The 19912-nt window shown below is 35.8% G+C and overlaps 5 protein-coding genes across 5 annotated transcripts; 2 read left to right on the top strand and 3 right to left on the bottom strand.

The window, feature by feature from the left end:
- LOC104738685 (31 kDa ribonucleoprotein, chloroplastic-like) lies at positions 638-2329 on the bottom strand. Its single transcript, XM_010458873.2, has 4 exons — positions 1828-2329; positions 1407-1508; positions 998-1306; positions 638-902 (listed from the first exon to the last, which is right to left on the bottom strand). The coding sequence occupies exons 1-4, from the start codon at positions 2269-2271 to the stop codon at positions 846-848; spliced, it is 912 nt and encodes a 303-aa protein (XP_010457175.1). The 5' UTR covers positions 2272-2329; the 3' UTR covers positions 638-845.
- Positions 3868-5876, bottom strand: LOC104738684 (pyruvate dehydrogenase E1 component subunit alpha-3, chloroplastic). The gene is made up of 3 exons (XM_010458872.1): positions 5474-5876; positions 4466-5243; positions 3868-4316 (listed from the first exon to the last, which is right to left on the bottom strand). Exons 1-3 carry the CDS (start codon positions 5708-5710, stop codon positions 4039-4041), a joined length of 1293 nt encoding a protein of 430 aa, XP_010457174.1. The 5' UTR covers positions 5711-5876; the 3' UTR covers positions 3868-4038.
- LOC104738683 (60S acidic ribosomal protein P1-3) lies at positions 8616-9848 on the bottom strand. Its single transcript, XM_010458871.2, has 4 exons — positions 9757-9848; positions 9496-9579; positions 8965-9180; positions 8616-8862 (listed from the first exon to the last, which is right to left on the bottom strand). Exons 2-4 carry the CDS (start codon positions 9565-9567, stop codon positions 8809-8811), a joined length of 342 nt encoding a protein of 113 aa, XP_010457173.1. The 5' UTR covers positions 9568-9579; positions 9757-9848; the 3' UTR covers positions 8616-8808.
- LOC104738682 lies at positions 10702-13519 on the top strand. Its single transcript, XM_019235872.1, has 2 exons — positions 10702-11339; positions 12889-13519. Exons 1-2 carry the CDS (start codon positions 11136-11138, stop codon positions 13093-13095), a joined length of 411 nt encoding a protein of 136 aa, XP_019091417.1. The 5' UTR covers positions 10702-11135; the 3' UTR covers positions 13096-13519.
- On the top strand, positions 15413-18052 carry LOC104738681 (protein IQ-DOMAIN 1-like). The gene is made up of 5 exons (XM_010458870.2): positions 15413-15754; positions 15870-16169; positions 16367-16612; positions 16872-17012; positions 17087-18052. The coding sequence occupies exons 1-5, from the start codon at positions 15647-15649 to the stop codon at positions 17882-17884; spliced, it is 1593 nt and encodes a 530-aa protein (XP_010457172.1). The 5' UTR covers positions 15413-15646; the 3' UTR covers positions 17885-18052.

Here is a 19912-nt window from a genome sequence, read left to right as displayed (position 1 = left end):
ATGATTAAGAAGAAGAAAAAGAAGAAGCAGGACGATGGTTTTGAATATTGAAATAGAAAGATGCCAGTGAAAAAACAGAAACATAGGTAATGCAGAACGAAAACAATTATAGTATGTTGTGAAAGTGGCAAAACGAATCATTTGAATAAAAGAAGAAAGATAGTGTACTCCTGGCTCCTGCTCCTGCCCTGTATTGTTTATCAATAAGATACTTTTTAACTTTTCGACAAAAGATACTTTTTACTTTATCAATAATGGTTCACGTCTTCACGACATGATTCCGGTTTAATCCACTCTTCAGGGGGTTTTTGGTGGTCAACAAAGTAGGTTTGAGCTTCGGTTTTCGATTTGGGCCAAGAATTTAGTACATCTTTAATCATGGGCCTCAACAAATCTAAAACCCAAATACTTTTGTGTCCTTTTTAAAAAATCTCTGGTTCTTCTTGCCTTTGTCAAAGCAAGTCAAGGATCCTAAATCCTCATTTGGGGCTCCGAATCGGGTCTTCGGAGTTAAGTCTTAAAGAGAGATCCTACAACATGAAGGTACTAGGATTGCACACCGGTGTTTGGCAAGATGTTCGACTGATGTCGTTGTTCCAAACTCTTATTTGGAAATTCGAGGAAGCAAGTAGTAATGTGGTTAAACTTGCGATGCATTACATCTGAGAGACTCTTGACAGTTACCTTTCATTTGTAGAGTAGTGGGTAAAGAGAATCATACAGAGGATTATATTATATATAATGGGTGATAAACAAAATCGAGATGGATATAATATGTAAAGGTTACTTCTTGAGACCTCGTTGAAGATATCAAAAGACAATACACCAAAAACAGAACAGTTGGTTCACGCATCGCTCTTTTCAACACCTTGTCTGACAATGATTCTGCGACCTTCGTATTCCTGCAAAGAGAGATTGTGTTAAAAGGAAGGAAACCAGAGAGCAGAGGTTTTTTATTTATTTATTTCAAGATCCTTATATGGATAACGAACTTAACTGTTTCATTCAATGATAGAGCCGCGTCACGTTCTTCGCTGTTTGTGAAAGAAAGAAAGGCAAAGACTCGGTTTTTACCAGTCTTACGGTCATGTAACACTCTCGTGCTTACGATTGTCCCAAACTTGCTAAAGTGTTGTCTCAAACCATCAGGCTGTGTGAACCAAGGGAGATTTCCGACATAGACTTTGTATTGGCTTTCGTAAGTGAGAATCTTCTTTGGGGTTGAATTCAAGACTTGAGGGTTTCTTTTGGCTCCTGGATTCATGTCAACAGAATACCTAACCCGCATTTCCCTACCGCCTACTTCCTTCATTGCAAGAAACCAAAAGCACTCTCAACTTTAAAAAGCAAGCTCAATGAAGAAGCAAAAAGAGAGTTTTTTTTCATGGTTTCTAAAGAGATGTTACTTTTGAATCAAGAGAAGCAACGGCGATTTTGGCAGAGTTTATAGAACCCATTGTAACGTATCCACTTCCGCGGCTCTCTCCCGTCTGAGGATTTCGCGATACCTGCCAGATCATATCAAACCTCTCTCACTTATAATCATCATATACTCAAAAAAGAGTTAAAAACAAGTATTTTTAAGTTTGATTCTGTCTTGATGGAAAGATAAAAAAAAAAAGCTAATGACTTTTAGATCACAATGTGGATATTATTGATCTTCTATTTGAATTAAGTTCAAAAAAGAGTAAAAAAGTTTGAAATTTCTTAAAGGCATTGTAGGATCAACAAAAATCTGGATAAGAGAATCATGAACTAATCACAGCCACACAGTCAAAACATAAACTGGTGAGGAGGACAAAGATGTTTGATTAAACAAAATTATACCTCTACGGAGATAACAGTTCCAAAAGGCTGAAACATCTCAAGAAGCTGAGCAATGTCATAGCTTTTTGGGATATTACACACGTATAGCTCGCAAGGTCTCGGTTTCTTAACTGGTGCGTCTGCTGCTTCGGAGACGACATCAGTTTCTCCTTGTACTACTGGTTTCGTTTCATCTACAACTGATAATTCTGAAGAAGAGACCTTATTAGGTTGCAGTGGTTGTTGGGCTACAAAGGGACGACGAGAAAGAGAAGAGAGGTGAAAAGAATTGGAAGAAGGGAACTGATGAGGTTTCAGGGATTCTAAGTAAAAAGAAGAAGAAGAAGAAGAAGAAGAAGAAGAAGAAGAAGAGATTAGGGTTTTGTATTTGGGAATGGCATTGTGAGACGTTCGAGAAGAAGAAGAAGATAAGGGAATTGCGAAGCAGCAGGAGGAGGCCGCCATTATCGAAACCAGAGAGAGAGTCAAAATAAAATTTATAATTTGACTTTGGAACAATAAAAAAAAAATAAAAACAAAAACAAAAATAGAAATCGAAATTACGACGAGAAATCGGGTCGATTCGGGTCTTTCTTCTAACCCGTTAAAATCCGGGTTATGTTACATACACGACCAATACTTGGGTTCACTTCTCACTATAACGATTAACGATAACGACTAATTACTTCGACGACCCATGAAAAAGTGTTAACTTTTTTTAATTATTAAAATAATTTATAATTATAATTATTAATAAGTATTAGTGAATATATTTTATAAAATTATTAAAAATAAAATAAATAAAAATATATAAATAATTAAATAATTTTAATATACACAAAAGTTAACTAAACTTCTTTGTTACATTGCAAATTAAAAAAAATTAACTATATGCATTCTATAATATTTATAATCTTATCATAGATCTATGCTTATTTCATTTCAAATAATAATAAAATAATAATAATTTTGGCAAAAAAATAACTAATTAAAAAAAGTTATCAAATAAAATTAAAACAGCAAAAATCATTATCAAATTTTTTTTGATATATCAATTAAATAATAATAATAATAATAATTTTTTGTATTATATAACTATATTTTCGTTTTTTTAATAAAAAAATAGCTAACTCAACTTACCGCATCTTTTAAGTCATGAAAATTTCCATGATGTTGAATAATGTTTTGAGTTAATAATTTTACAAAGGACATAACTCAAAATTGTACATCAACCATACCACATTGTAACTCAGACTCAATTTCAAAAAATTTAGTTTTGTTCTTGATTGGTAATATTTTTGAATTTTTTTTGAGTTAAATATATAATTCAACTTAACTCAATAATAACTCGTATTACCAATGAGAGCCAAAATAACTCGTCATGGTTGGAGGTACGAAGAAACAGTACATTCAGAGACAACTAGGTAGAACGGAATTGCATAGAGAACAAATAAAAAAGGCAGATTTAACCATTTCGTGTTAGCTTACTCTGAACCACTCTATAGTTATCCTTTTCTAGTTTGAACCATTCCTATAAAAGGATTAATTGTAGCGTCGTAATCAATGATAATGTTGATTATCTATGATAATATCAAGCCTTACATCTTAATCTTTACGTTTTGCTGTTGTTATCATTAAATTTTCATTATAGAAAATGGCTTTCATTACTTATATATCTAGATTCAAATTTCTAAATGATATTTTTGTATTTGGTCTTTAATGTTGGCTTGTGTTAGCCCGATTCAGTTTGTGGTTAGTTGGATCTCCACTATTGTCATTAAATATAGATTGTTGATTTATTTCTAATCTTAATCCTCATCTAATGAGACATTGAAATTTATTAATTAACCGAGTAATAATGACAACTCACTTTTCATTAATTAACCCAAAAAAATACTTCATTTTTTTTGATACCGAGTAATATTTTGGCTGTTATCTCTCATGGTGAAGAGCCCATCTTCTTTTAAAAGTGGTTGTGTTTGGTTCTGTGTTCCTGTTTATCTGCGTTTATGTAATCACACAAGATATGATTCTAATTTAATTTTGTTAAACTCAACGAACAATATGAAGAACCTTGTGATAATTTTAGTAACTCCCAACAAAACATACCAAAAAAAGTTCAAATGATTCAAACTGATTCTCTGTGAAATTTAACTTAATGAGATATATAGAAACATTAAACAGAAGCCAATGACAGGAGTAGTAGACAGGTTGTGGTTTAAACATGTCTTCTCAGACTTGAGCTGTGCCTTCAGTAAACTTGGGATCCTCGCATCTGTACCGTCCATCAGGTCCGATTCCAAACCCTTTTGGATCAGCAAACACATTCTCTAGCAACTGGCTGCGACCGGGCTGTGGACTCGCATCTGCAAACTCAACTGCTTCTTCCACTAACTCATCTATCTTCTTCTCTATCGACTTTAACTCCGCTTCCTTCACAAGCTTGTTCTCTATCAAATACTTCTTCAGTGCTGCTATCGGGTCTCTAGCCGCGTATTTGGCTTTCTCAGCTGCCCAAAAAAAAGATTGTAACGAAATTCAAATGTAACCGATCAAAAATGCTTTAAACTTTTAAGGGTTTGTTCAATTCTAAGATAAATACACTACTACAAGCCTCAAGAAGCAGTGAAGAAGTAGAAGGAAGGAGAGATTTTTTTACCAGCATCACGGAGCTCATCGGGATCAGCCAAAGAGTGTCCTCTGAATCTGTAAGTCTCACATTCTACCAAGGTTGGACCTTCTCCTCTTCTAGCTCTAGTGACTGCCTCTTTAGCAACTTCCCTCACCTTCAACACATCCATACCGTCAACATGAACACCAGGCATCCCAAAAGCAGGACCTTTCTTCCAAATCTCGGGGTCAGAAGTGGCTCTCAAGTGAGACATCCCAATCGCCCACAAGTTATTCTCCACAACAAAGATAATAGGCAATTTCCAGAGAGCAGCCATGTTCAGACACTCGTAGAACTGTCCATTATTACAAGTCCCGTCACCGAAAAAAGCAACAGTGACGTCTTCACAGTCCTGTTTCAAGACATCCCTTCTGTACTTGGAGCTAAACGCAGCACCAGTGGCCACGGGAATCCCTTCACCAATAAAAGCAAATCCACCAAGCATGTTGTGTTCTTTAGAGAACATGTGCATGGATCCACCTTGACCTCTGCAGCAACCGGTGACCTTCCCGAAGAGCTCACTCATCACAGCACGAGCAGAGACACCTTTGCTGAGAGCGTGAACATGGTCACGGTAAGTGCTGACGACGGAATCAGACTTGGTCAAGAGCTTGATGAAGCCGGTGGATACAGCTTCTTGGCCATTGTACAAGTGAACAAAACCAAACATCTTTCCTCTGTAATACATTTGAGCACACATGTCTTCGAATGATCTACCTAGTATCATGTCTTCATACAAGACCAATCCTTCCTCTTTGGTTATCAACTATAGAAATTTAAACAAAAATCATAAATTTTCATCAACTCCTTAATCAATTTAACAAATTCAAGGCACATAGAAATATATAAAGCTTCCAACTTTAAGTCCTAGAATGAACAACTCTGTCACATATTTCGATAGATACTAGCAAGGATCAGTAGAATGAACACGAATCTGGTAATTACGTATACAATTTACTCCACCTAGTAACAAAGTATAAGTCTTTAGAATAATACCAGGCTATTGATGGATTTCTTCTCCTTGACAACTTCCTGGACACCGACGACGGGAGGAGAACGACGTGTGGCGTGAGCGTGATTGAGCCTACGAGAAGAATGGAGGGTTAGGGAACGGGTGGATCCGAGGAAAGAAGAATGAGGAGCCAATCGGATCGGGAGCACGAGACGATTCTCTTGAGATCCATGGAGAGGGAGGGTGGCAGTGAGCTTGGTTGGAGCGAAAGCCGTCGCCATTATCGAAGAATGAAGAGACCAATGAGATCAGAAAATTTTATAATTTTAGGGGGGATTCAAGTGGGAGAGGGCGGAGAGAACAAGAGAGATGAGAGTTTGTGGGAACTTTGCAAGAGTTAGACAAAAACAAGAGGCAGAGAGGAGAAGGGCTTTCTCTTCTACACTCGCATTTGGATTTTGGACCCACCCAACTCTTATTTTTTCGATAATACCAATGTTTCAGTTCTACTACTTTAAAATCACACAATCCTAACTAAACAACTCAACACAAATCACTTTTCTTCTTAAATTTGATTTTTGTTAACAAAGATCTTACCAGAATTATTAGCACATGCTTTTTAATTTTAACATTGTACATTACATATTTCAGGAATGATTTTCTCAAAAATTATAAATAAAAAACTTGATTAGGATTATTATTATGAGTGCTAAGAAAATAAATGGAATTACGAAAAATATGGTAAACTATTCTCATCACCAATAGTTTGCAGGTAGAGTTATAGATGCAACTACTTGTGACTTTAAAACAAGGAAATTGAATTAAACCATGGGCATATGAATAAAATAATAATAATTTATTAAAAAATATGAATAAAATAATAGTTGTATAATTCTAAACTTTTACTTTAGTTCTCCTCCTATTGTCTAACTTTGGTTCCTACTGGTAACCCATCGAGAAATAAAAAGAACGAGAAGGAACAGGAATAAAAGAGAACAAATAAGAAAAAAATTATTTAAAAAAAAAGGAACGAAAAGGAATGGGTGCAGAGAAAAAACAGAACAAATGGTATGGCAAATGGTAATCAAAAAAACAGAACAAGCAAAAAAATAAAAATAAAAAAATTTAATCAAAAACAAGCATCAAACCCACGTACGAACATGATATACGAACATAAATATGAATTGCTGGAAATTTTGGTAACCCGTGATACTAATATGATAATTATAAAAAATAATCAACTATAGACGTTGAGAACTACGTCTTTTTACATATCATATTTGCTCAGCAATTTAATCTCGTTTCTTCAGCTGCTGGTTCATCATCCACTTTATCATCTTCATCAATTTTTTGATTTTGATGCATCCTCTTGTGTTTCTGGTATTACTACATCATCCGTGTTTGCCAAAGCAGATTTTGTCTCCTGGAGATGTGCCCCAAAAGTAAATGGAGAGTAACATTCATCTTGATCGACATCATGTTGACCATATATATGGTCCAACAAATCTTTGAAGGGCAAAGGCTTGTTCTTCAAAACCCGAACAAATTTATCTTTATTTCCAAATTCCTGTCAATGATTCAAAACATATTAGAATAAAATTTTCTATTTATATAAAAATATTATAAATGATAACAAAGAGACTTATAGCAACTCGATCATTCCACCACGATGTTGACATAATTATTTGTCCAGTGGACGGATCAACAACAACACCCGTACGTTCCATCATTTGCCTATTAATTTGTCAAAGCTTATGCAAGTACTCGATTTTGCTCTTTATCTCACTATCCCAAACAAGCTTCTCTCCGGTCAACTCAAATAATTTGTTTTCAACTCTTTTTCTACCAGCAACATTCGGCATTTTACTCGAGTGGTCATTTGATTTTAGCTCCGTAATAACGAGTTCAAGCATAATTTGACAATGTCTTTCCTTCCACACATACTATAATATATACATACTCAGTAATCATGTTTCGTTTAAATACATTCATCCTATATGCATTGAAATTTAATAAATAATTATATGCAAAACATATATACCTTTTCTTCGGTATCGATCCCTGATGCAGTGGTTGATTTGCCTTTGTTTCTTGAAAGACCTCCACGCCGTGATGATCCACTAGTCTCTTGGGAACTTGCCATAATCCAAGTTTTTTCTAAAGATCAAAATCAAATACATAAATTAATAAAACCAAACACAAGAATGTAAGCAAAACAGAAAAAAAAAAAACAAAAGAAGTCATGCTAAAAAATATTGTATGATTATTTTTTTCACCTGTACGTCTCTCGATCGTAGGGTTTTTTTTCTATACGATGGCTTTTTGTGCTGAAGACTATTTATAGTTGTATTTTATAAGACTTAAATTATTAAACAGTTCATGAGATAATTATGAGATAGATCAACATGAGTTTGAATTTGATATTGGATATGTACAAATTGTTTAAAATATAAGTTGTGAAACTAGTTGAATCAAAAGATATAAATTTAGAAGAGTTTAACGTTATCATGTACCTTCTTTTATCGTGAGGTCTTCCTTTGAACGTTATCATCAATTTTTTTTACAATTTATTATATTTTGCATGAATTATTTTTTTAAAAAATAATAATTAATTTGTTTTTCTGTTTGTTCTACTAACAAATTGAAGAGGAACAAATTTATTCTGTGATTCCTAAAAACAAAAGAACTTATAAGAATAGTGTGGGATCTATGTTTCAGAATTTGGAAGATATGTTACTTGTAAATAGTAACAAAAATGATGAACAAAGAGGAACAACACATTCCTGTCCATTCTTTTTCAAAAAAACTGAGCCTTTACCTTTCAATTTAATTAATTAATTATCCCATATCAACATTTGGAACTTATGCCAATAGACATACCAATGTACAACTGCAGAAGAAAGAAAAGAAACGCAGATACGTAACAGGCCAAACAACAACATAAATGTTCAAACATGTTTCTCAACCCACATGCCTTGTCAAAGAGAGGGTCTAAACCACTCGGCAACCATAGCAACGGCAATGGCCTAAAAAGCCTATCACATAGTGATTGTTCTATAACCGAAGTTAAGTGACTATTTAGTACATTTTATTAGACCCGAAGTTAAGCCTATCAATGATATATTCTTTCATTGTTTGACGTTTATTAGTCTAGACTACCTATATATATCTCGAACGGTTTCAAAGAAGAAAAGTAAGCAAAATCCTGAGTAATGGAAGCTTGAGTTATCCAACATATGATCCGAAAACGAAGATCAATAGATCTTTTAAACAAAACCAAAAGAGTAACTACGAAGATCAGTAGACCTTTAAACGACAAAATATAGTCTTAAATCGATAAAAGCAAACTAACGAAGTAGGAGAAAACAAGTAAATGTGCTTAATCGAACAAGCCGAAACCCAAATCTTCGTCACTCTCTTCTGCTGGTTCCTCCTACAAGAATAAATTTTACAAAATTAGATATAAAAAATGACCACAACAAACACTCTTCGTTAGGCTAAAGAAAAAGTGACTATATCTTATTATTCCATTTACCTTCTTCTTCTCCTCAGCGGCAGGAGCGGCAGCTGCAGCACCACCACCAGCAGCTGGAGCAGCAGCTGCAACTGGTGCACCGCCTCCACCACCAGCACCAACGTTCATGATGAGATCAGTCACGTTACGTTTCTCAGCCATCTTGGCGAACAACATTGGCCAGTACGACTCAACATTAACACCAGCAGATTTGACCAAAGTAGCGATTTTGTCAGCCTATCAATGACGTAAACAAACAGAAGCAAAGATCTTCATCCAATTCAACACACCAAAACAAACATAACTCAAACAGAAACAAAAACACTACTTGTTCAATTCTTGACTCTACCAATCAATCATCAAACTTTAAATACTTAACACCTCAAATAAAAAAGAAAACTTAGACTATCAACAACAGATAACGGATCTAGAGAAAAAAATATTAAGATTTTTGAGTATTAAGTCACCAGAAAGAGGTCCTAATCATTAAACTTCATTACCAATACAGTGAGACCAGTTCAGATATAGAACAAAAGAGGGAAAGAAGGATACCGTGATAGCAATACCCTCGTCCTCGAGAATCATAACAGCGTAGCTGCAAGCAAGCTCTCCCACTGTCGACATTTTTTTTGTTTCCTGAAACGAACAGCAAAGTATTAGTCGCCTTATTATTCACAAATCGGAATCCAAAAAATCGAAACGTTAGATCTATTCAAAAACCAAAAACAACAACACAAACGATTATGACATAACAGAGAGAGTAAAACGTTAACAAAGATCTATGATAGAAGGAAATGGAGAGTCGTCGAGTACCTTAGAGTACGATCGAAAATGCTTTCGCAACGCGGCTCGAGAGACGAAACAAACTTTGGCTAGGGTTTTGACAAAGAGACGGGAGACTCTTATAAAGCTATCCAACCAAGTAAATGGGCCATTAAAATAAAGGCCCATTTATAATTATTATAGACAGACAGTTGGAGATTATTGGGCTTTCTTAAAGTTAGGCCTTTATTACCTTTTGTGTATATTAATTGGCATTTAGTCAAATAACAAAAAGAATTCAATATGAAAGTCATTAGAAGAAATTTATAGATTAACGAGCTAATTTTGAAAAACAACGTGCAATCTCTCTCCGTCTCTCTCCGTAGCTACGCATATTACCCCGCACGGTATATGTCATCAATCAACATCGACGGACCCATAACGAATATATGCATGTTAATATCGATGCAAACAAAATAATATAATAGATAGAATTATTAAAAAAAAAGAAAATAAGACTATCCTTATTGGTGATCCTTATTTGTTTTTAAGGAAATTTCTTAATTAAAAAAATTAATTATTAATAAAACAAAATGTAAGAACTAAAAGAAACGTTTCTAATTTTAAGAGCAAAATAAACGTTTCTTCGAAGACAGGTGACGCAACGAAGACAGGTGACGCAATATTAATGGGTTGATAGGTGAAATGAGATTAATGGAGTAAATTTTTTTTGGCCTTTCTCTTTCATTTTCGAGTTTTCTCTTCTATCTATCTCTCTCGACAAAATCATTGAGTTCCTTCTTTCTTCTCTTCCAATTGATTCCCACATCTGATTCTCCATGGATTTGCCGTCGATTTGGTTCCGGTGAAGCATACGGCATTTGATTCCGGTGAAGATCGATCTGTCGATTTGGTGTCGGTAGTTATAGGTAAATGCTCTTGCATGTCGAGTAATTGTTGATTGTTTCTATGAAAAATGACTCAATCCTAATTTATTTATGTATTTTGTTTGTATGCCGGTTTTATTTGTGAATTAGAAGAGTTTCATCAATTGTATGTTTTGTATGTTTCTAAATGAAAAAGTGAGAAATGATGCATATGATCCGATTAGTCAGAGTGTTGAACTCTGTATTTGGTTAGATGGTTGGTTGATTCTGAGATTTTGTGTTTGTTTTATGAGTGTTATGAGTTGATCTATGTAATAGTCCGAGTGCTTTATTAGTGTTATGAGTTATAGTTTCATTGTTTGGGATATGTATCGGACTTTGTATGGTTGTATTGATTCTTGTTTCTATTCAAACTCTGTAAACCAGCCTCTGTGGTTCATAATCATTCTGTGTACTTCACTCTATCGTAATTTTTTTTAGAACCTTGTTCATAGTCGGATTGAGTTGGTTGTTGGTTGGTTGTTGTTGGTTATTGTGTCTTTAATGGATGTCTTTACACAGTTGGTATTAAGACCCATGTACTTGTATTTATGCTTTAATGGATGTCTTTACACAGTTAGTTTCATTACACAGTTAGTTTCATTACTAACCATTTCTTGTTTCTTGTTTTGTGAGTTTCTTTTAGTTGAGCTCAAGCAAGTCACAGTTAAGGCGACAAGGAAACAACATTTCAACCAACCGAAAGAGGTAAATATACACGTAACTGGTTACAAACCAATTGATTGCTTTGTTTGTTTGGTAGTATCTATTTTGGGGTAGTGAGTTATAGTATGATTGTTTATTTGTGCTCCTATGTGTACTTCTTTGTGACTAGGTTGTCATATTCTTAATTGGTGGTTGTTCTGTCATTAATGGAAATGACTAGGTTGTGTATTCATTGTTGTTTGGTGTCGAAAATTAATTGTAACTCCAATATACTTCACCTTATAAACTAAGTTTTTCTTGATCTTTAAACCACAAACCCGAATATCTTCCAACCAAAAACCGTTCTTCTTTTCTTTCTATATTCTTCCAAATCCCATTTGCTACTATGGAGTCTGACCATGATCTAAATCATTCCACAAATTTTATGGGACTTATGAATAGTCAGCAGGGGGTGGCTATCCTCAAACCATTTCTTTTGATTCCCTCTACCCAAATATACCTACTCTTTCGTCCTCAGTTCCTCTCTTTAGTTCCCAAGTCAGTTCCGCGGCTTCCCCAAGTGAAGACACAACTGCAAGTCGTAGGGAAAGAAGGAAATGGACACCTTCTGATGACCGGATTCTCATTAGCGGCTGGATAAACACCAACAAGGATGTTGTGAAAGGCAATTATCAGAAGGGCAGAACCTTCTGGAAAAGGGTTGCTGATTATTTTTCAGAAAGTCTACTTTCTGATGGCAATGAGAAGATAGGGCCAATTCAGTGTAAACAGAGATGGGCTAAGATTGGTGATACGGTCGGAAAGTTTTGTGGAACGTATGCTGCTGCGGTGTGGGCTAAAACTAGTGGGCAGAATGAGGATGATATAATGAAGATAGCGTATGATATGTACTATAACATTTATCAGAAAAAATTCGTTCTTGAGCATTGTTGGTTAGAGTTACGCTATGACCAGAAATGGTGTGAGAGTGTTAATGGTAAAGCACCTGAAGTAAGCAACAAGAAAAGACTCTTTGATGATCCTGCACAATCTTCAGCTTCTCAGACTGGCGGTAACATAGATGAGCCGACAAACACAAGGCCTACTGGTAGAGTCGCTAGTAAGACCAAACAGAGGAAGACTCATGCAGAAGCGAAGGAAGGGAAGGCTTTGAAGGAGTACCAAAACATGTGGGAAATAAAGAAGGAATAATTGCTTCTGAAAGAGAGATTGTCAAAAATGCAAATTCTTGACAGTTTGCTGGCCAAAAATGGACCTCTTACTCAGAAAGAAGAAGGTATGAAAGAGAAGTTGCTTGACTTAGTGGATGATTAGGTTTAGGACAAATCTGGTCGAGAAGTGTCCTGTTTGAGTCTGTTGAGTCTTGTTGAGTCTTGTTTGAGTCTGTTGAGTCTTGTTTGAGTCTTGTTGTCGGTCATGTTATGTACTGTTCATCTGATGCTTTTGTTATAAGTTGATGTGTAAACGAATTTCTAATTATAAGTTGATGTGTTTATCTACTTCTGTGTACTTCTTTCTTTTAAAATTTCTGATTATAAGTTTTAAACGAATGTCTAATTATAAGTTGTTTGTCTTATGCTTTTGTTAACAGAACAAGGAACACATGGGGCTCCATAGCTATAGCCAGCCGTCATCATCTGAATGTAATGGTTATCTGGTTGACGAACAATCTAGCCAGCCATCCGAGTCAAGTGCTTACAACTATGCAGAGAGTGAACCTGAGTTGGGATTCCCTAAGAAGTGTTATTGTGGTGCTGAACCTATCATTGACACATGTTACTCGAGGAATGATCCATGAAGAAAGTTCTTCTCTTGTGGGAACAGAGACGATGGGGAGTGCCATATATGGAAGTGGTGGGATGTTGTAGTGATGGAGGAGATGAGAGCAAGTGAAACAAACTATAGCAAGGTTGCATCAAAGGTAGATACTCTTACTCACTATGAAACTGAGCTGAACGAGATCAAACACCTGAAGAATGAAACTGAAGAGAAGATCAACAAGCTAAAGAAGCTTGTTGCTGAGTTGAATACGAAGAACAAAGGGTTTACATTAAGTTTGGAATTGGTTCTTGGTGTCTTATTATGTTTAGTTGCTATATTAGGTCTGATTATGTTTAAGTAGGGTAGTTTATTTAGCTTCAAAGGCACTATGGTGTTGTGTAATATGTTTGAGACTGGTTTCGTTCAATAACCATCGGCTATAATGACTACATTTTTTCTTACTCGGTATTGTATATATCGATCATTGCCTATTGTTGTTCACATGTTCACATATCACATGATATTGTTTTTTTCCTACACAAGAATACAACAAAGATCACAAGATATATGAGAACAAATAACTAACACAAAAATACAACATATATAAACACAACAAAGTCTCACGGGAAATGTAACAAAAGAATCACAAGATACACATTGTCATCTATATATAGAACATCTCTTCAACTCATTCAAGTCATTCAAAATTTACTTCTCAAAATTCTTACTCAAGTCATTTAAATTTTTTTTTTCAATGGGTTCTTCTTCTCATTCACATTTTAATTTTGCAAGGGATGATGATCCAAATTTTGAGTCCCATTTTGCAGAAATGTTTGATAACCATGATATTCATGGAGAAGCGTTTGAGAAAAAAAAAACGGGAATTCATTGAAAGAAATCGGGAAGAAGGCCACAACCGTTTGTGGAATGATTATTTCAGTGAATCTCCGACATACCCTCCCTATATATTCCGACGACGTTTTAGAATGAACAAGCCATTATTCTTGCGTATTGTCGACCGTCTTACTGCAGAAGATCCTTACTTCTGACAAAGAAAAGATGCCACAGGAAGGCTTGGCCTTTCTCCGATCCAAAAATGTACTGCAGCAATTAGGCTACTAGCATATGGTGGCGGGTGTGATACGGTGGACGAATATGTCCGACTTGGTGAAACAGCTGCTCGTTTATGTTTGCAACATTTTGTCAGTGGAGTTATCAATTTATTTGGCGATGAATATCTAAGAAGATCCACACCAGAGGATCTTCAAAGATTACTATATGTTGCAGAAGAACATGGATTTCCCGGGATGGTTGGAAGCATCGACTGTATGCATTGGGTTTGGAAGAATTGCCCAACAGCTTGGAAAGGCATGTATACACGAGGATCCGGCAAACCAACAATTGTTTTAGAGGCGGTCGCGTCATATGATCTCTGGATATGACACGCCTTTTTTGGATCTCCAGGTACTTTTAACGATATTAATGTTCTTGATCGATCTCCCGTTTTTGATGATATACTTTATGGTCAAGCTCCACAAGTTACCTACTACGTTAACGGCAGATAGTACAATTTGACTTACTATCTGACAGACGGTATTTATCCGAAATGGGCAACTTTTATTCAATCCATACCACTACTACAGAGTCCAAAAGCATCTTTATTTACTGAACGCCAAGAAAGTGCCCGAAAAGATGTTGAGCGTGCTTTCGGTGTCCTGCAAGCTAGATTCGCCGTAATTAAAAATCCATATCTTTTATGGGATAAAGACAAAGTGGGATTGATTATGAGGGCATGTATCATACTCCACAATATGATCGTTGAAAATGAACGAGATGGATACACTCAAGCTGATTTCCCACAAAGAGATGATGTGGATCTTTCATATTCTATCGATATGGCTTCAAATATCAGCAATGTGCTGAATGGGCAAACAATAATTCATGATAGAGAAGCGCATCACCAATTGAAACATGATTTAGTTGAACATTTATGGACTAAATTTGGAGATTAGATATGTTTCATGTTTAATTAAATATGTTTCTATGTTTTATTTTATGTTGTGTATTATATTTTTATTTTTTAATGTTTTGTGTTTTAATTTTAAATGTTGTATGTTATTTTATGTTTTTATTATTAAAATATGTTTCTATAATATATAAAATAATTTTGAATATTTTAAATTATTAATTATTATTTTACTATATTTATTATTAAAAAACACTTTAATTTGGTTCTATCAATAATCAACAAAATTTTCCTCTTCTCTAAACAAAGTTTCTTTTTCCCTTTTTATTATTAAAAATTGCGTTAATAAACAACTAAGGATAGGCTAACACAGTCATCGGTGCGTGGTTGCAGTAAAAGAGGTGGTCAGAGCAAGTTCTTACACAAGCAAGCAACCAAAGATTATCTGTACTTGCTGTCTCTCTCTCTCTCTCTCCTTATTTCTTGCAAAAATCTAAAAGTAAATCTCAACTTCACGGAACACCCAAACACACACAAAGACAATGGTGTGTTGTTGTTAATAATAGAGCAGTGACAGAGTGATCTTTCATCTTCCCACACCAAAAAGTAAAAAAAAAAAGCCATGGGGAAAAAGAGCGGCTCTTCTTCTTGGCTTACCGCCGTGAAGCGAGCTTTCCGATCTCCGACCAAGAAAGAACATAATAACGAAGTCGAAGATGATGAGGAAAAGGTTCGTTCTTTCTTTCTAGATCTTGTTATTCGCTCGCTTCCGTTATAAAGTTTGAGACACTTTTTATTATTATTTTTATAACAAAACTATCTGTTTTGCTCTGTTTTTTCAACAGAAGAGAGAGAAGAGACGGTGGTTATTTAGAAAACCGGCGACTCAGGATCCTCCGTTGATGCCGTCCGGTATCTCTCCGCCGCCACCACCGCAAGAATCAGTTAACGTAAACTCGCAAACCTCCCCGGAGACAGCACCGAGTAACGCAACGACGACGACGCCATCGAACGCCGGAAAACCCTCCTCTGCCGTTTCCTCCGTCGCCACGTCAGCATCTAAGGTGGTCGCACCGAGGCGAGCTTATTACGCAAGAGAAAATTACGCTGCTGTTGTTATCCAAACTTCTTTCAGAGGATATTTGGTGAGCAATTTAATTAACAACATTATTGAGTTATAGACCACTTTATAGTGACAATGATGTGTCACATAAGATTTAATAACATAAACATTGTATATCCTATACAAGATCTAACAGTAAAAGATTTGAGATTTTTACTAGTTTTTTTTTTTTTTATCCAAGCTGTTTTGTTCTTTCTAATATGGTGGTGTATGGTTTAGGCAAGAAGAGCATTACGAGCATTAAAAGGGTTAGTGAAGCTACAAGCATTGGTAAGGGGTCATAATGTGAGAAAGCAAGCCAAAATGACTTTGAGGTGTATGCAAGCTCTGGTTCGAGTCCAGTCTCGTGTACTTGACCAACGCAAACGCTTGTCTCATGACGGTAGTCGCAAATCCGCCTTCAGCGACTCCCACACTGGTTTTGAATCTCGTTATCTTCAAGATATTTCAGATCGACAATCCATGGTTAGTAATTACTATAGCCTTCTAGGCCTTGCCTAGACTATAGCATAATTAATTGAGGTTTTATAGTTATAGTCTTATATATAGACAGGTTTTGCTTTATATGTAGTTACAAATATGGTTAAGCAGTTTTAACCATTCCTGTCTGATTTAGGCGTTCACGTTGGTTCTGTAAAATATGTGTGCCTTGATTGTTTGTTTACGTTTTGCATCAGGTGACTAATGTCTTTTGGATTTTAATTTGATTATGTATTTGTTGCAGTCAAGAGAAGGAAGCAACGTTGCGGAAGATTGGGATGACAGACCACACACGATAGACGAAGTGAAAGCGATGCTACAACGGAGACGGGACACAGCGTTGAGACAGGAGAAGACTAATTTGTCTCAGGCTTTCTCTCAACAGGTAAAATTACTAAACCGGCCAAAGGAAAAGCTTAATTTGAGCTTGTTGATAAGACCGTTTCGTTTCAATGGAAGATGTGGAGAGCGGTTGGTAACCAATCCGCGGGAGGAGACCACGAGGCAGAACTCGAGGAGGAAAGACCAAAATGGCTGGACCGGTGGATGGCTACAAGACCGTGGGATAAACGACCTAGTAGTAGAGCTTCGGTTGACCAAAGGATTTCAGTTAAAACCGTTGAGATCGATACTTCACAGCCTTACTCAAGAGCAAGAACGGGAAGCCCGAGTCGTAGCCAAAGACCTAGTTCCCCATCAAGGACTAGCCACCATTACCAATCCCGCAATAATTTCCCAGCCACTCCATCTCCGGCTAAGTCTAGACCAATACATATTCGGTCAGCTAGTCCGCGGTGCCAGAGAGACCCGAAGGAAGACGGGGACCAAGCAACTTATAGTTATACATCAAACACACCAAGCTTGAGGTCTAATTATAGTTTCACAGCTAGGAGTGGATGTAGCATTAGTACCACAATGGTTAATAATGCATCATTGTTGCCTAATTACATGGCAAGTACGGAGTCAGCTAAGGCCAGGATACGGTCTCAGAGCGCACCGAAGCAGCGACCCTCGACTCCTGAGAGGGACCGTGCGGGTTCGGTCAAGAAACGGCTCTCGTATCCGATCCCTCCACCACCGGAGTATGAGGACAATATTAGCTTGAGGAGCCCAAGCTTTAAGAGTGTGGCTGGTTCACATTTTGGTGGACTGTTAGACCAACAATCGAATTACTCTTCATGTTGCACCGAGTCTAATGGTGTTGAGATCCCTCCAGCGTCTACGTCTACTAGTGACTTTAGGAATTGGCTTAGATGATTTGTTAGGAATTGGCTTAGATGATTTGTTTGGTCAACGGTCACGATCTTAGTTCTCTTTTATTTAATTATTTTACCTTCAGCAGAAAGAAAAAAAAAACATTTATAATGTGTCGTTGAGGTTGAGTTGTCCTTGGAAGAAAAGTTTATTTAACCGATTGATTTGTAACTTTGAAGATTTCTGAAATGTTAAATGATCTAAATTTATTATTAGTGGATTTTAAAAAAAAATGTTTATTTGCATTCTAAAAGCATATTGCAATCACCAAATCGTTTAAAGAGAAAAAAACAAAAACAGTGACATCTAGAAATATTTCTGTTTCTTATAAATGAATGGCTTGTAGATCTTTTTTTTTTTTGGCCTTTTGCAGGCTTAAAAATTGGATAAAAAGTTTGAATCTTCCACTTTGGCTCCAGAATTTACGTTTTTGGTGATTTTGATAATGTGAGACTCTTAAACCTTTTGAGAATGAGCTAAAAAGGCAAAAAAGCTGCAACTTTGCTACTTGAAACACGAGAAGAGGACATCACCCATGTGACATGATTCCCCAACATCACTAGTCTTGTCTTTTGACGTTTTACACACAATTCTTTATCACTTTCACCTCTGATATCACAAACATGCTTAGATTCCCCAAAATATATATGGTTTTTTTTTCTTTCTGAAATGTGAAATAATATACATAATGTTAACCTGTAAAAACAAAAAGCCTAATTAACAAGTTTACTAGTAGATGTATGTTGGAGCAAATAAAACACAAATGTTTCTGAAGGTGACACTCTAAAACGGCATGCATTTAGAGTCTGCGGAAACAGAATGGCGGGGATTGCAAGTTCTGGATTTATGGCCCATATTTATATAGGCTTTCAACGATAAATGGACCTAAACTTACGGGGATTAAAGTGTAAGGTAAGACTTGAAAGGGTGCGTCATAGATGATCTCACCACGCGAAGAGGTAATGATCTTCTCTTACACGGCCCAATGGGCCTTAAAGTGATCTACGAAGCACTGTACAACAAAAGTACTTTCAACCGTGGCAAGGTGAAGTAATCAGCCTCCTGGAAAAAGTGGAAAACGTGTTTCATTTAATGTGTTGAAAGGTCTAGTGCATTGAAGACTAGTAAAGACACTGATTAAACTGACATGGCTTTTTATAAAATTTATGTTTTTTTTTGCTTTTTTGCTTTTCTAGTTGTTATATGTTGGCAGCAAACCAGTAATGCAGATGATGGTACAACCACCTCGACCTAGACGAGTTGTTGACCGAACTAATGGTTCAAGACGACCGTACATTGTTATTAACTTATTATCATGGATCAAGACTTTGAAGAACTTTGTCCAAAAAAAAAAGACTTTGGAGAACTAAGATAACTTTTGTAATGGAACTGTTTGTTATAATATAATTCTTTGATTCTCTTATTGACTCTCTTCGTTACTTTTACAAAGCTGGAAAAATATTTATATATATGCGGTCGAAATAACATTATATAGAAATAGAATGGTTAAACCTTAAGAAAATGGAAAATTAAAATAGTGGTCAATAATTTTTCCAAATTGTTGTCATGAATCAATCTTCACGAAGAAAAAAAGTAGTTAAATAAAGTGTAATTAATTGGAGCCAGCGTCGTTTTTGCTATTGTGCAAGTTATATGTGATCCTATGGAGTTATGGGTGTGTGTGAACACATAGATAGTGTGGATTAGAATTCTGTTTGACTAGAGATAAGTTTTCAAATTTCTGGTTTACCAAAAGTATCAAAAAACCAACTAACGTATACCAAACACACATCCATAAATTAATTAAATTATGTATTTTCAGTCGACAACTTACATTTAAAAAAAAAATGAAAAAAACAATCAAGAAGAACACAATTACATATATATATATATATATAATAATTATCCGGTTCAACCGTTTATTGTACAACTTTAACCGGATAATCATCAATCGAACCAGCCCACGCGTTACCAGTCATCTCCTCCGTCGAGACCGCTCGTAACGCTTTCCAAACCGCACTATTACACTTA

The sequence above is a fragment of the Camelina sativa genome, chromosome 14, assembly GCF_000633955.1.
Source record: "Camelina sativa cultivar DH55 chromosome 14, Cs, whole genome shotgun sequence".
NCBI classification, from domain to species: domain Eukaryota; kingdom Viridiplantae; phylum Streptophyta; class Magnoliopsida; order Brassicales; family Brassicaceae; genus Camelina; species Camelina sativa.
Note: the sequence above shows the minus strand (reverse complement) of the source record. Positions and strands in the feature narration are given on the sequence as shown.

What these genes read in the sequence shown, in the direction of transcription:
- LOC104738683 (XM_010458871.2), bottom strand. Translation starts at nt 9,567, where the DNA reads ATGTCGACAGTGGGAGAGCTTGCTTGCAGCTACGCTGTTATGATTCTC. An exon ending in ACGAGGGTATTGCTATCACG is followed by an intron (nt 9,181 to 9,495) that starts GTATCCTTCTTT and finishes CGTCATTGATAG; the next exon opens with GCTGACAAAATCGCTACTTT. An exon ending in CCGCTGAGGAGAAGAAGAAG is followed by an intron (nt 8,863 to 8,964) that starts GTAAATGGAATA and finishes TTATTCTTGTAG; the next exon opens with GAGGAACCAGCAGAAGAGAG.
- LOC104738684 (XM_010458872.1), bottom strand. Translation starts at nt 5,710, where the DNA reads ATGGCGACGGCTTTCGCTCCAACCAAGCTCACTGCCACCCTCCCTCTC. An exon ending in AGAAATCCATCAATAGCCTG is followed by an intron (nt 5,244 to 5,473) that starts GTATTATTCTAA and finishes AAATTTCTATAG; the next exon opens with TTGATAACCAAAGAGGAAGG. An exon ending in CGATGAGCTCCGTGATGCTG is followed by an intron (nt 4,317 to 4,465) that starts GTAAAAAAATCT and finishes TTTTTTGGGCAG; the next exon opens with CTGAGAAAGCCAAATACGCG.
- LOC104738681 (XM_010458870.2), top strand. Translation starts at nt 15,647, where the DNA reads ATGGGGAAAAAGAGCGGCTCTTCTTCTTGGCTTACCGCCGTGAAGCGA. An exon ending in CTTCTTTCAGAGGATATTTG is followed by an intron (nt 16,170 to 16,366) that starts GTGAGCAATTTA and finishes TGTATGGTTTAG; the next exon opens with GCAAGAAGAGCATTACGAGC. An exon ending in TTTCAGATCGACAATCCATG is followed by an intron (nt 16,613 to 16,871) that starts GTTAGTAATTAC and finishes TATTTGTTGCAG; the next exon opens with TCAAGAGAAGGAAGCAACGT.
- LOC104738685 (XM_010458873.2), bottom strand. Translation starts at nt 2,271, where the DNA reads ATGGCGGCCTCCTCCTGCTGCTTCGCAATTCCCTTATCTTCTTCTTCT. An exon ending in GAACTGTTATCTCCGTAGAG is followed by an intron (nt 1,509 to 1,827) that starts GTATAATTTTGT and finishes ATGATCTGGCAG; the next exon opens with GTATCGCGAAATCCTCAGAC. An exon ending in TTGCTTCTCTTGATTCAAAA is followed by an intron (nt 1,307 to 1,406) that starts GTAACATCTCTT and finishes CTTGCAATGAAG; the next exon opens with GAAGTAGGCGGTAGGGAAAT.
- LOC104738682 (XM_019235872.1), top strand. Translation starts at nt 11,136, where the DNA reads ATGGATGTCTTTACACAGTTGGTATTAAGACCCATGTACTTGTATTTA. An exon ending in ATTTCAACCAACCGAAAGAG is followed by an intron (nt 11,340 to 12,888) that starts GTAAATATACAC and finishes TTTTGTTAACAG; the next exon opens with AACAAGGAACACATGGGGCT.